The sequence below is a fragment of the Mytilus trossulus genome, chromosome 6 (genome assembly GCF_036588685.1).
Source record: "Mytilus trossulus isolate FHL-02 chromosome 6, PNRI_Mtr1.1.1.hap1, whole genome shotgun sequence".
Taxonomy (NCBI): domain Eukaryota; kingdom Metazoa; phylum Mollusca; class Bivalvia; order Mytilida; family Mytilidae; genus Mytilus; species Mytilus trossulus.
Genome location: NC_086378.1, coordinates 76,821,644 through 76,837,034, shown reverse-complemented (window position 1 = coordinate 76,837,034; position 15,391 = coordinate 76,821,644). Strand labels below are relative to the sequence as shown.

Here is a 15,391-nt window from a genome sequence, read left to right as displayed (position 1 = left end):
TTAACAAGATGTGATTCCTCGACGAGCTGACGACAGGGACTGAAATATGGAGATTTTTTTTAAATCAAAGAACGCCTCTCATGACAGAGCAAGATATTTACGATATCAATCAAATTACATGATCTGTATAAGAATCTTACATGCTTTATTAATTTTAGAAAAGTTCTGGTCACATTCACTGTGACTGAGTTTCTGAGGTCTTTGCATGAGAACAATGTGGAAAATTGGTCAATAAGACTGAATAGAAAAATGCGTCCTTAGATCTTTTGGTCTTCAATTAAAAAGACTTTAAATTTTCGGCTTTTTACTAATGTCAAAATTGAAATTCTTAGAAATTTCGAAATTTCGAAAGTCAAAATTTTAACTTTAATGTTTAATGTTGAAATTTTGAGATACAAAATTTAAAATTTAACCTTTTAAAAGTCGAAATGTCAAGATGTTTAAAGTCAAAATTTTAATTTATATATAACAAGATCCTACAAAAGTCAAAATTTCGACTTTAAAATACAAGTTTAATTTCAATTTAATTTCCACCAAGTTCTAAGCTTAATATATAATTAACAGTATCTGATTGTTAGAGGCATCTGCTCAATTTTTTAAGACTTGTGATGCCAAATTTAGAGAATTTTTAATATATGTTCATAATAAAGACATAAAAAATGGCCAATCTGAAGGCGTTGCGGATATACATATCTTTTTTTCTCTCCCTTTTTTAAGTGGTTCATGTATTACCATGGAGGATTTATGAACTTAATATCATTTTTTTCTCAGATCGTAAAATAAAGTGGGTGTTTAATCTACATGTATTTGTTTCATTTGCCTTTTAACATAATTCATTCTTTTTCATTTTTTTTTAGAATCATAACTTTTATTCACCTTAATTTGTTGAAGATTTTCGAAGGCATAATTATCATAACAATGAAAGGTCAATGCCCAACGGGCAATTTATACTACTATAAAATGAATGGGTGTTCCCAGTTTACAAATGGTTGAAAGACTGATAACCCTCTAAAGAATTATATAATAGATATCTCTGTGCGTTATCCTTTCGACGCGTTTTAGCATCGTGATGTTAAAATCAATGTAACCTAAATATATGGGGGAACATGTGACGTGTATAATTGGCTAAAATCCATTTGATAAATTGTGTTGTCGAAACTGTCAAACGGCGATATTTTAAAATCAATCTAGAGCATATGAATCCGTTTCCATGGCAATCAATATGCGGCGCCGAGACACTCAAAGTGTTAATCGGAATGATAACGAGAGGATACTGCTATGTTGGTGTGCGTTATATTTAAGCTGATTAGCATGTACACGCTGCAAACAGGACACACATTACACACGCTGCAAATACACAATGAATGATTTAGTAGACTGAAGATGTCAATAAAGATTACGATCTCATTGTTTAACGGTCAAGTGAACAAAGGAAAAGGAAGGATTATAAGGTCAAATCAACATTAATGGATCCTGTTATTTGTAATATGTGAATTTGTGAACAAGGTTTCAATTATTTTTTTTCGAAAAAACGATGTTGTCTGGTGAGTAGACATTTCATACTACAGTCATGTATCATAAATTTTAAAGTTTGAAGGACTTTTCATATATATATACATTTCAATGATTCATGTATGTTTATTTTGACAATTTATAAGCTTTAAACAGGCACGAAAACGGATATGATTTGGATGATATCAGAGTACACCCCCCTCCTTTTCCAAATAATTATGACATCTTGAAAGGCTATTATATTTTTTTATCTTTGACTTCTACATCGACAGGAAGGCGTCAAGGCGTAAATTAAAAATAGCCTTCCAAGACGTCATAATTATTTGGACTACCCCCTCCCCCCCCCCCCCCCCCCAAAATAAAACCCCAACAAAAAACAAAACACTAAAAACAAAACAGATTAATTCTGATCATTTGTACAATTTAGAAGTTTTGAACAACCATTTTTATTGCTTAATGTCTCCCGCTCAATAATCTGTCTCTGGAAAGGAAAGTTCAAACATTGTCATTTTACATTTTCTTTTCAACATTTCGCTATTTTTTGTGTATGTCCACACAGATTTCGAAATGGTAAACAAGGAATGCGTACCGTAAGGATGAAGTCTGTCCAAATATTTATAAACAACTACCGTCTTGATTTTTTTCTTCATTTTTTTGCAGGAGGAAGTCATCACAACAAATTAATAAATAATTCATGGAGGTTTGAATTTATACAGGTTTTACAATACAACGGGTTGGCCCTTTGTTTGTTTTTTATTTTACCACGAGTGAAGGCACCGAGCGAGCAGGGTTATTGGCATTTAGTGCAAACATGTGGTGAAATCAGTAAAAAATTCAAGACCCTTCGATTTTTTCTGATACAACAGAACAAATACGGCAATTCTTTTGGATCTAAACTCTTTAGGTTAAGCATTTTAAGACAAATATGGTGTTCTTAAAGAACTGCCAGGAGTCCAATTTGCATTGTTTACGATAAAGGAGGAACTATTGATCGTTTTTGATGTGTCACACTTGATATTTCAACTTGAAAGATTTTTTATAGGAAGGATGTTTTATGGTTCATAGTCATGAAAGTCAAATTTTATTTTCATATTTTCTTGTCTAAGTGATTCTAATTTCTACGAAGGCTTGTACGGTAGTTAAAATCAAATATAAATACCCCACACCCCTTTTTCAAAATAAATTTGAAGACGCATTGAGTTTGATAACAAGGGTTAGCAATTTGCTTTAAAATATTATTCTTATCTCAAGCTCAAGATTTAAAATTTCTGTTAAAATAATCCAACTGCTAACTGTTACAATGTTCGGTTAGGTCTGACAATTATTTACATAAAGTCCAAACGATGAATCCAAAAACAAATAATGAGCCACCAGAATGGCAGATAAGAATCTATAAAATCATGGAAGTATTATATTGACAATATAATATATACTTCCATGATAAAATGAACTTCAACAAAGATATAAATATGTGACAAACTTCACAAAAAATATAAATATATATGTGACAATTAGATATCACCTTTTGATGAAAATAGTAAACGCCGCTAGTTTAAGCATACAAAAACTGAATATAAACATGACATACCTAACTCTTTTTAATTCAAAAAAACTTGTATGCATTTGTTTATGTGTTACATATTTGTGTTTCGTTCATTTTTTTACATAAATAAGGCCGTTTGTTTTCTCGTTTGAATTGTTTTACCTTGTCTTATCGGGGCCTTTTATAGCTGACTATGAGGTATGGACTTTGCTCAATGTTGAAGGCCGTATTGTGACCTATAGTTGTTAATGTCTGTGTCATTTTGGTCTTTTGTGGATAGTTGTCTCATTGGCAATCATACCACATCTTCTTTTTTTATATTTAGAATTAGCAAGGATTTGTATAGTACAAATACTATACAAATCCTTGGAATTAGTGATCATTCTATGGCTATATAGAAACTGAAAGATATCATTTAATTTATGCAAATAATTATATTATTCCACGCCCTAAAATGCTTTGTAAAAAGTTACAAAGTTCTGGACATGCTGGATGACGAATTCCATTTCTTTTTATGATGTAAAATAAATAATAATTAAGATTTGTCTTTTTTGCGATTTAAAAAAAAATGGAATACTTTCCAAATTCTATATACTAGTATATACTATTATATATAGTCACCAGTTGAAATGTTAAGTCATTTTGTAAGTCTACTTTATCAAACAGTCTATCGTCTGGAACTGAGTACAGAGGGCACTTGAGATCATTTGTTGTGTTGTGGGTTTGATACTTTATTTTATATAAATGTCATCATTATATTGTAGTTTATACGTGTAATTGTTATTATGCCTGTGATCCTGTAATAGGTGTAATTTGTGCTTAATAAAGTATCATTTGAATTATCTGTGTAACAAATGTGTACATGTAACACATGGCATGAATATAGATATATCCAAATTGTACCGTTATCGATCATATTTTGCTTCGTAAAATGCAATGTCTTTTTTTGCAACCGCTTTTAGACACTGCGTTTTGAGAAGGCCTTCAAACTTCAAAATATCATAACTGTTTAGTCTGTCATCAGAATATCACTAATTTGAGGACTTTTTTTAATTTTGTTTTATTTTATAAGAATACACACCGTTGTTCGACCAACTAGTTTTTTTTATTTGATCTAAAGCATCAATGATATATGCGCTGGACTCGTTTATGTGGTATTGGTTCCATTTAACTGATTTGGCTGATTTATATTCCAACGGTCGGCAAGCGAATTCAATTTTAAAACTTGTGTAATAGTAGGATATCTGTATCCCTTGGCTACTTGAGCTGTATAATGGAGGTATTATAACATTTTTCTGCAGGATATGGATAAGTAATCACAAGGCTTTGTATTGTATACTATTAGATGGGTATTACATATATGACTATACAAGTCCTTGTTAATCTTAAGTATACATCAAACAATGGTGTGCAGTCTCCTGTTTCATTACTCGAGGGTCGTAAAAGCTTCCTCATGAAAGTGGAAATTTAAATTATAGTGGAATTTTAAATTAAAGTGGAAAGAAAAGAAACATGAGCATGGTAAATGTACTACACTTTTTTTTATAAATAATTTTAGATTATACTATTAATTGATAATGATTCACTGCGTTTCCTACATTAAGCAAGTAATTCTTCCATACAGTTGCTCATTGTCGAAGGCTTTACGATGACCTATAGTTATTTTAAAAAAGAAGATGTGGTATGATTGCCAATGAGACAACTCTCCACCTTAGTTGGTACTTGATTTCCATGTCATTTAGTGTCTAGTGAAGTGTTGTCTCATTTGCAATCTGAATCATACCAGATCTTCAGTATTATTCTTTTGACAATTGTACTTGACCAATTGTTTCTCATGTTTATGTAACAAGCTCATGTTGTTTCTACTTGCGTCATTTATAATTTGGAATACAATATTACAACCTGACCATATTTATTCTATCCTTGTTTGATCTTCTTTAAATTTCTTAATGCCAGACTAACACCGTAATAATGAAAATAATAAAAACTATATGTCTAAGACATCACATATCCCCTGGAAGTTACGCTATTTTTTTTGTTATAAATTGGTTTATCTTGGTTTTTGTTCGGAAAGTATGTACAATATTCAAATAATATATGATTATTAGACGACATTGTAGAACCTCTTTTGAAGTCAGGAAGAGAGTGTTGCGACAATGTGTGTGGGGGTCTGTTGCAATGTTCCTAAATTTAATGACATGTGTTATTTGTCAGTTCTATTATATACCATATTTGATTTCGGAGAAAAATTGCGGTGTCGAAATGAAATCGGGTTTGTTTAATATACATATATACATAAAACGTATACTTATCTGAATTTTTCAATGATAAAAAAGATAAACATAATTATTGACATCCTGAAAATTGAACCACTCAATATAGACTAACCAAATGATATAAATTCGAAAAGAGGGATTACAGATTAACACATCCTGCTTTTAATGTTTGTTTTATTAAAGTTAGTGTGTGATGGGCCGCTTTCGGCTATGTTGCAAAACTTTGACATATAAGATAAGATAAGATAAGATAAATTTTATTTTCCAAATTAGGTCCCCAGGGGGGCATATACACATAACATATATGATTGATACAACATACAGTATTTTACATAACATATAAATTTTGGATCTAACCCCCTCGCTAACCCCCTTCTCTTCAGAGATCAAGTTCAATCTTGAAAAAATACTAACTATGTTTGTGGCCCATTTGTGTCACAAATAAACCTATTGAGAAAAGGAAGCATGTGCATTTTCATTGACCTAAATCGACACAAATTTGTAAATTAACACATTTACATGCACTTGTAATCTTAACTTTGTGAATGGGATTTAAGTTACGTCTAAATATGTTTTTAATCGACTGATGTTAAAACTAGAATGAGGAAAAATATAACTCGTTTAATTTCAAACGTGAAGGCCAAATGTAGGAAGAAATTTGTAGTGGCAAGTCGACATTTATCACGTTTATGTTTTATTTTTGTTGGCATTTACAAAATACAAAATACATATTCAGTGCAATGTCTGGGCATAACAGTGTTACATAAATTTGTTAAGAAATCATCTTGTTTGTGTATTTTCCTCGTATATAATTCTATATATTATATAAAAATAAGAAGATGTGGCATGATTACCAATAAGACAACTCTGAACAGAGACCAAACTGACGTAGACGTTAGTAACTATAGTATAGGTCATCGCATGGTCGTTCGAAAAAAAAACCCCATATAAGTTCATTTTCAACAGCTTTTTTTTTGTAATGTTTTTTTCAAAAGTTGAACATTTATGTACAATTTGTCACCAGAATAGTCACATGACGACTTCATATAATAAAGTGAATACATGGTTTTCAAGTATAGACTGTATTTTAAAAAAGCTAGGCATACAAACATGTAATTTAAAAACCAGTATCTACTCTTTCACAAAATTTATCAAAGATGAGCTATATAAAAACTATCTCCATTTCTGGAAGGAAAATAGAAATAAAGTTTTACAATTAGATCAAGGTAAACTTACTACCTATTTTTCCTTTAAAACTTTATTTTGTTTTGAAAAATATTTGGATCTAAAAGATTTTAGGTTAAGACAATCAATCTGTAAAATTAGAATAAGCGCTCATCCATTAAGGATTGAGACTGATAGATATGCCAAACTGTATGTGAATAGGACACTCAGAAAATGTTTATACTGTACTTAAAATAAAGTTGAAGATGAGATTCACTTTGTAACTGAATGTCCACTATATATTGATAACAGAAATAATTTTTTTACTGAAGTATCTCTAAATTGTAATAATTTTCAATGGTTAGACAATTTTTCAAAGTTTTTATGGCTATTTACACAAGAAAATTTAAATGTGTATAAATGTTTAGGAAAGTATTTATCTAAAAATCTAGAGATAAGGAGAAGTTCAAAAATAATGAATACAAATTAGCCACAAATATACATATTTTGAGTGGTATATGATTTTAAATGGTATATTTAAAAGATCTAAATTGTATTGTCTGGTTCTGTCCAGGCTTTTTATACCATTTTTAATAGTACTAAACAATGTTGTTTTCTTATATTATATGTCTCTAATTTATGTCTAATCATATGTACTTGTATGTAGTGTCATGAAAGCTCTTTATAGGGCCCTTTAATTGGAAATAAAATATTCTTATTCTTCTTAAAAAAAAATATTCTTATTCTTATACTTAGGATTAAGCACCAAAAATACTTAAATAGGGAAAATATCATCAATATATAATTGGATATACGCCTATGTGAAGGGTATACATCAAGTTATCTAAAATTGCATAACTGCTCCCAGTTAGTAGGTCGATTTATCCAGTATGAAATACGGAAACCTCAAATGAGACCAGACTTATGCAAGTTAAATGCCTAGCTATTAGTGGAGTGACATACCATGACATGTCGCTTATTTCAAGAGTTTAATGGACCGACAGACCTCACGGCTTAAAATCCACATGATGGTATCTACTAATTTTAGTCCTGCCATAGTTTTCCCACCTTACAGGTTTTTGTCTTAATTAAAGGGTATTATATACATTTATTTATCAAAATAAGACCAAAACTAGCCGTGAGGTATTTTGATCCATTAACAAATGTAACCACAAAACTCAGATCAAGTACAAATTTAGGTAGCGTCTTTTTATTGTTCTTGGGTTATCCCTTTATATGTTGTATACAAGTGGGGGTATCATCTGTGCGGCGTTTTACGTTTCCGCAAATTGGCATTACATTTCCGCGAAAAAAAGATGACGTTTCCGGAAAAAAAAGTTTACGTTTCCGCAAATAAATATCTTACTTTTCCGGAAAAAAAGTAACTATTCCGGAAAAAATAAATTATTACTTTTCCGCAAATAATTAAGGAATACCTATTGATCGAAAGCAAAGCTATAATAAAAAATAAATATGTATTACGTTAAAGGTCATCATAAAATGTAAGTAAAATACATCATTAAAATGTATGAAAACGTATGTTCAAAAATATTTTGATATGAGTTCATAAGTCCGCTTTGGCAGAATATTTGTAGCCAACACGTCGTACAAAGTCCATAGAAGCACATTCACCGTTTACAAGTTTTGTATTTTGTCCAGGAAGGAAGTCTATCTTCTTCTTTTCATATTTCCGAACGGGTGCTATTACAGTTAGAGTTCTCATCTTTATGTAAGGTGTTGTCTTCAGTTTCAATAACACATCGATAAAGACAAATTAGTTATGATGGCTAGCGTAAAACTGCTCGTTCAGGTAGGCACGAAAAGACTCAACACCATTCGTTGTTCCCTTTTCCCCGGGGTTAGGAGGTGATTCCCAAATGCTTGGTGGAAATCTCAATTGCCATCTATAAAAAAATCCATTATATAATCGGCAGACCTCGTGCACTTATCGTCAGATAGAGCATCGGCAATTATTTCAACAAAGCATTCTTTAATCACGTCAGTTTCAGGTAAGTCAAACCAAAGATTTCTCAATGAAGTTTAACTCATGCTTACCCGAGTCAACTAGTTATATCTAGTAAATTGTAGCTATACTGACATCAGAACATTTTCTTTATTAAAAAGAAAAAAAGAAATAAATTATCATATATGTACATTCAAATCTTTATATTTTACCAGGTAAATTAGCGGAAAAGTAATAAATACAAATTGCGGAAACGTATACTTTAAATTTGCGGAAACGTGGTATTGGGACTTTGAAAAATTAGCGGAAATGCAATACGCCCCATCTGTGTGCATAGGGACATATTCTTCATTTATTTAATTTTCATAATTAGTTGATTGACAACTATGTTAGTAAGTCCTATTTCGTCTTCTTTAAAGTAAAAGTTTTCTGTTAAAGCATATATATTTTTTAGTATTATATTGTTTTAAATTTGAACAATAGCTTAACAAAATATCACTAAACAAAATGAAATATGTAAATATTTATAATAAAAAAATATAAGTATATAAAAAAAGCCCTCATTGTAAATCATCGTTATTTTTTAATATGCTGGAGCTATACTCAGGGACATGTCTTCCTGACCACTTCAGGACGAAAAACAGTTTCTCGCTTTCAAATCTTGATTTAGTCTTGTGATTGATTAAAATTCGCTGTTCCGCATGCATTTTAAATCTAAGTGCATGATATTGAAATGCAACTTATTTTATTTATTTGTATATGTTAACACTGGCTTAGTCTTCTGTCTTTTAAGTCAAATTCTAAGCTAATATGGATATCTTTGCTTTATAAATGCGCTTGCCACATGAGCTACTGATTGTTATTGTCAGAAAGTGCTACCTTTCTATTAAAATACATTTATCACCTGCCTAAAAATGTTGGTTTTTGCATTGCTTTATTCAGTCGGTCCTATATAATAGCTATAGAGAATCTTAATAGAAGCATCGTCATGGTTTCCCCTGATTTCAGCCAAGCCTCGTAAACATATCTTGGCTGTGGGTGTTCAACAAAGATTCATGCACACCGTGATATCTTGCCTGCATGAGTTCAATCAAGCCTCATACGAGATTTGATATCCTTCATGGGTGTTCGACTGAGCCTCGTACGGTATCTTTCCTTTAAGTGTTCAAATTCAGTTTCGTAGTAGACATGATATCATGCATGCATGTGGATGTTCAACCGACCATCGTGCGAGTCATGCTACTTTAGACTTGTCTGTTGGTGTATGTTCAACCAAGCATCGGTTGAGACATAATGGATTTCGCGAATAGTCAACTAAGCATCGTTCGAGTCAAGCTATCTTTTGTGAGTGTTCAACCAAACATCATTCGAGACATGATGTCCTTCTCGAGTGTTCAACCAAACATTGTTCGAGACATGATATATTTATTGTGAGTGTTCAACCAAGCATCGTTCGAGGCATGATATCTTTCGCGAGTGTTCAACAAAATATCGCTCGAGACATGCAAGATTTCGTGATTAGTTAACCAAGCATCTTTCGAGACATGATGTCTTTCTTGAGTGTTTAATCGAGCGTCGTTCGAGACATGAAAGCTTTCCTGCGGGTGTTCACCTAACCCATCGTGCAAAACATGATATCTTGACTACGATTGTTCGAAAATAAGAAAAGTCTTTTGATTCACATATCTCCGACTTTTGAAAACATAAGAACAAATAGACTCTTTTGTAAAACTGTGTTGATTTGATCAGGCTGGGCACGGCATACTCCTTAATCATGTTTGTCGAGTATCAGAGGAATGTGGCCTCCTTCCATAAAAACATATTTTGTTTGATTCATTATTTTATTGAATTGTTGTCAATGGCTCAACTATTTCGTGCAAGTTTACATCCGCTTCAAAATAAAATTCTTCACATACCTGACTCTTTAGTATTACAATATTTATCTTAATTTATATTTATTCAATCATTTAGAACAATTTTTTTAAATTTTTTCAGATAAAGGTGATGTGGTCCATATGAAGGAACCCGTTGTCGAGGCAACCGGATGGTTGTCTAAGAGAGGGAGTCATTTTAAAGTTCTGTCATTCTGTCTAATATGCACTATTGTCTATATCTATTTATACTCAAATTTGACAATCCGGACTATGGTTGTAAATGATATGATGCAGAACACTATAAATGATCTCCAAAGATGGAAAAACAAAGTGGAGGGATGGGTGAGAGGATTTTCGGAACTTTCTCAAAATCAAAGTATTGTTAGTACTGTGGGACAAGTGCAAACAGAATATAGAATAGAGAAAAATAATGAATCTATACATTTATCCGACCCCGTACAAACAACAACGGAATCACAATTATTTACTCAACATTGGACAAAATATAAAACACTTAAAGAACGAATCGCAGCTTTAAAGGACGCTATAATCAGGAACGAGGCTGATCCATTGTTAACATTATTTACAACATGGCCGACTAAAACAGAAAAATTCATTGTACATAACAGCACGATTAAAAATTGGAATTCATTACATCCATTTGTGAGATCGGTTTTCTTTACAAACGAAGAGGATTTAGCGTCTAGGGTGAAATCGATGGGATGGTCCGTCTTGCCAATCAAACAATCTGCAGTAGGAATTCCTATATTAAAGTACATGTACACAGATACGATGTTAAAATATAAGTCCACATTTTACGCCTATTCAAATGGTGATATATTATTTAATGAAGGTTTAGTCGAGACATTAATTTCTCTTTTGACTTCTGATCTTGACTTCAATAAGCCATTAATGATAGTTGGACAGAGAACAAACGTTCAAGATATGACACAGGATGAAACTTCATCTTTTGACAAAATTAAACTAGCTTCTAAGCGAGGGAAACTGTTTACCCCTTATGCAGAGGACTTCTTCATAACGAACGCTATTTACCCGTGGAAGGAGTGTGCGGAAGTCGTGATTGGCCGAAGAGCATATGATAACTGGCTTGTATTGAATGCCAGGAAACGCGACCACATAACAATTGATGGTACTAAAACTATACTCGCAGTTCACCAAACAACGAAAGCTGGAAATTTTGAAGGACATGGTAGACCAAACAGTAACTATAATGATAGATTGTTGGTTAAACTTTATCGTCGCGTTTATTATGGGTCAGGGTTAACTTCGTGTACCTCGTACTACACTTTACCTCGTGCTACAGGAGGATCAAAACTCGAAAAAAGAAAGGTTCACAAAAGCTGTTTCCCTTTGTAAGTGTCACTCATCGTTGTCACCGCATGACTTTGCTCTCGAACTTTTAAACTGAAGGTATTCCTGTTTGCGCTCATAACTGAATGTTTTACCTGTTTGCGCTCAGAAACGGAAGGTTTGCGCTCAGAACCGAATGGTATACCTGTTTGCTCTTATATATAATCGTAAGCAAGGACATACCTGTTTCTTTATATTTTATTTCTGACGACTCCCATGTAGCCAAATATTTGATAAGTATTTAAAATACCAAAGTTAAGATATATTATTATAACAGTAAGTATTAATTACCAGCATTGTATGCGTCAAACATTGAGTAAACGTTTTATCAAATTTACATGTTGATAATTTTAGAGTTCAGGGCGTATAAAAGCAATCAAATATCAACCATTTTAATTGTTTATTGTAATTTAAACATTACTAATTGTGTACCTTTAGTTATTGTCTATCCATTAGTACTTCAGTGCTGGTCTTTTATTTAGATACATATTAATGTGTTTTATTGACCTTTAGGAGATTATGTATTTTTAGCAGATCTATGTTATTTTATTCACCATTGTTTAATACTCGTCGATTTATAGAGCTCGACATATTTTACAGACTTGTCTACTGTTGAAGACCTTCATTAGATTGTTTTTGTGGTATTTTATGTTGTGTGATTGCTGTCACATTTTTGAAAACTCAACATCCATTTTAGTTCATATTTGAAATCCAGGTTGTTTGACCTCAGATGAATATGTATTCTATGTTTTTGAAACCTCTTTTTTTATGTACCCTATGTAATTCGTATTTCTGTTATACGTTCATGCATACTATTTACATATTTTATTTTAATGTAACATATTTGTGGTTACAAGTACATGTAGTAGCATGATCCTGTCGTCGTTCGAATATAGCACAGGCACTTTTCTGAGACAAGTGCCTGTGTATGTTAATGTAGGGTCCTTGAAACAATTTCCGTAAGATAAAACAACGATACTTGAAAGCTGAAGTCAACGGGTTAAATACGGATATTGTGGTCCAAATGGTAAAACAAGGATATATGAGGTGTGTCCACATCTTCCGTTTCAGCGGACAATTTTAAAAAAATACTTCCATTTCAACAGTTTTTGTTTCACTGACAGGATCGGAATGGCTTTTTTTTTGTAGCCGAAAGTATGCATACGGTTAAGAGTCTGTATAAAATATATGAGACATTTTAATCACTTTCTCTCATTTCCGTGATTTTGATTGGCAGTGCGAGATAAATCCAAAGAAAAAGGTACCAATTTTAGAAGTTTTCTTTTGTATTTTTATTAAGCTTTCGAGTGCACCAATTGATATCATCATATCCATGAATAAATATATATAAGGACAAAACACATAAGTAAGGAACATTTGACCTTTTCTGTGGACATACTTCATAAAACATTTAAGGAAAAAACTCATAAGAAGTACAATTGTTTTCTAATACAGTCTTATTATATATCATGGTGAAGAGGACATATATTTGACCCATAATATGTGAATCAACTACGTAAAGATTTTAATAATTCATATGTAATGTCATTATATATATATAAACGTGGCCTGATTAAATCATTGAATATTTAATCATATCAGAGGGAAATCCAAGGGATTGTATGAAGGACTCGAGACATCTCAATCATTCAGGGATGAATTTTGTCTTCACAGCGGAGCATTGGTAGAGGGGTTCAAAGTTTGAAACGGACAGACATAACGCCTTTAAAATCATTAAACTGCACAAAAATGAAACTTCAGATTTACTAAACTTTATTATTTATGAAACTGGCTATAAATTAGAATATATACTAATATATATTGCTTATCAAAGTCAATATTTCCCATGTTTGAACGAAATTATGAAAATAAGTTTCACCCTAACTTTGGTGTTAATCAATGACCATAAAACGTCTCAATATTTCCCACGTTTTCAGTGTAAATATCGTATAACACTCAATTATTTACGACGTACACTGTGAAGTACTAGACATACGGTATATTTACAATCGAACATAATCACAGATATAGTGTATCATGTTTCTAAATTTAAGATACAAATTGTACACACAATGACACATTAATTCACTCTCCTTGTTTAATGTGAAAGGTTAACATTGATTATAAACCTTGCTAGAAACTTGATATTAAATGTCTTAATTCCAAAGTTTATTACAAAATAGGTTGTAATACCAATGCAGCTGGCTTTTTTGTCTTCAATGTAGACGCGTTGTTCGCTGGTTATGCACCATTTATGGGCATTATGTTTTCTGGTCTGTGCGTCCGTTCGTCTGTCCTGCTTCAAGTTAAAGTTTTTTGTCGAGGTAGTTTTTGATGAAGTTGAAGTACAATCAACTTGAAATTTAAACATGTTCCCTATGGTATGATCTTTGTTGATCTCACCATGTAGTAAAGATGAGTCATTCTTGTTTAAGCATTTTTTTTCTTTTTCACGAAAGTCCCATACTGCCACAAAGATTTGAGCGTATAATATGAATGTGCATAATTGATATGTTCTAGTTAGTTTCAAATACTCCAGTCTAGTATATTGTCTCGTTTTTAAAAGTAATTGAAATATATTTTAAGATTTGATATATATAATAAAATTCAATACTAAAACTATCTGAAAGTTAATTTTCAGATAGTTTTAGTGTGGAATTTTTATTTGTAAATAAGTCGTTTGTTTTTTTAATTCTTGTTTCAGTATTTTGAATAATATGTATAACTGCAATGTAAGTTCTCCACGATATAGCCTTATGCGCTGCTGTAATTGTAAATTACATTTACACGATGAGCTATGTGTAGTCATTTATTGTTAATGTATGAATAGTTTGTTACAGTGAGAATCAAAGACCGAAAAGCATTACACATCTTGTCAAAACTGTATACAATTTATATTGTGTTTATTTATGTTTTGTTGAAAATAAAATAATTTCAAAAAAAGAATAGTCTTTAAATACCCCATCCCTTTATTCATGCATATTATGAGTGTATGGTTGCATTGTGAAGGAAAATATGTAGTTTGTAGGAGTTCTGCGATGTTTGTCATCCCATTCTAAGTATTAAATAGGTACAATGTGGCCGCTGGGGGGAGAATATCGAAAAAATGACAGTATTTATATAACTATTTATATTTATGGTCTTGTTAACGAAAAATCATCTCTGCAGTCGGGTACGGTCTTGTGAGGAAAAATTGGTGTAGCCGGCAGCAAGGGTATTGAGAATTGAAAATGACCTTTCAAAAAAGCCTTCTTCAAGGAAAATGATATTATCTTTCTATTACGGGGCGCCGAATGGGACTCTTGTGGTTTTGTACAAAATTCAATTCTGTCATAACAAAATCATTTTTGTCTTACAAAACTATGTGCTACAGACTTGTTTTGTGAGAACTTCAATTTTGTGATGACAAAATTCATTTGTGTAGACAAAATTCATTTTTGTCATGACAAAATTCATTTTTGTAGACAAAATTCATATTTGTCATGACAAAAGTCAATTTTGTCTTAAAGGTATGCAAATATAAACATATTTGCATACAAAATTGACTTTTGTTACCTGATATGGAAATTAAATCACAAAAGTCAATTGTGTACGGTAAGATTCAATTTTGTGAGACAAAATTGACTTGTGTGAAACAAAATTAACTTTTGTGAGACAAAATTGACTTTTGTGAGACAAAATTCAATTT

At 31.7% G+C, this 15,391-nt stretch overlaps 1 protein-coding gene across 6 annotated transcripts; it reads left to right on the top strand.

Annotated features, from left to right (window-relative positions):
- The first annotated feature begins 1,016 nt into the window (after nucleotides 1–1,016).
- Nucleotides 1,017–14,640, top strand: LOC134721886 (uncharacterized). Of its 6 annotated transcripts, none has more exons than XM_063585156.1 (2): nucleotides 1,017–1,451; nucleotides 10,454–14,640. In XM_063585156.1, exon 2 carries the CDS (start codon nucleotides 10,474–10,476, stop codon nucleotides 11,707–11,709), a length of 1,236 nt encoding a protein of 411 aa, XP_063441226.1. In that variant the 5' UTR covers nucleotides 1,017–1,451; nucleotides 10,454–10,473; the 3' UTR covers nucleotides 11,710–14,640. The 6 variants fall into 6 exon arrangements, with proteins under 6 accessions (XP_063441226.1, XP_063441223.1, XP_063441224.1 ...); XM_063585153.1 differs by having other exon boundaries at nucleotides 1,020–1,544; XM_063585154.1 differs by lacking the exon at nucleotides 1,017–1,451 and adding an exon at nucleotides 4,442–4,576.
- Nucleotides 14,641–15,391: the final 751 nt, after the last annotated feature.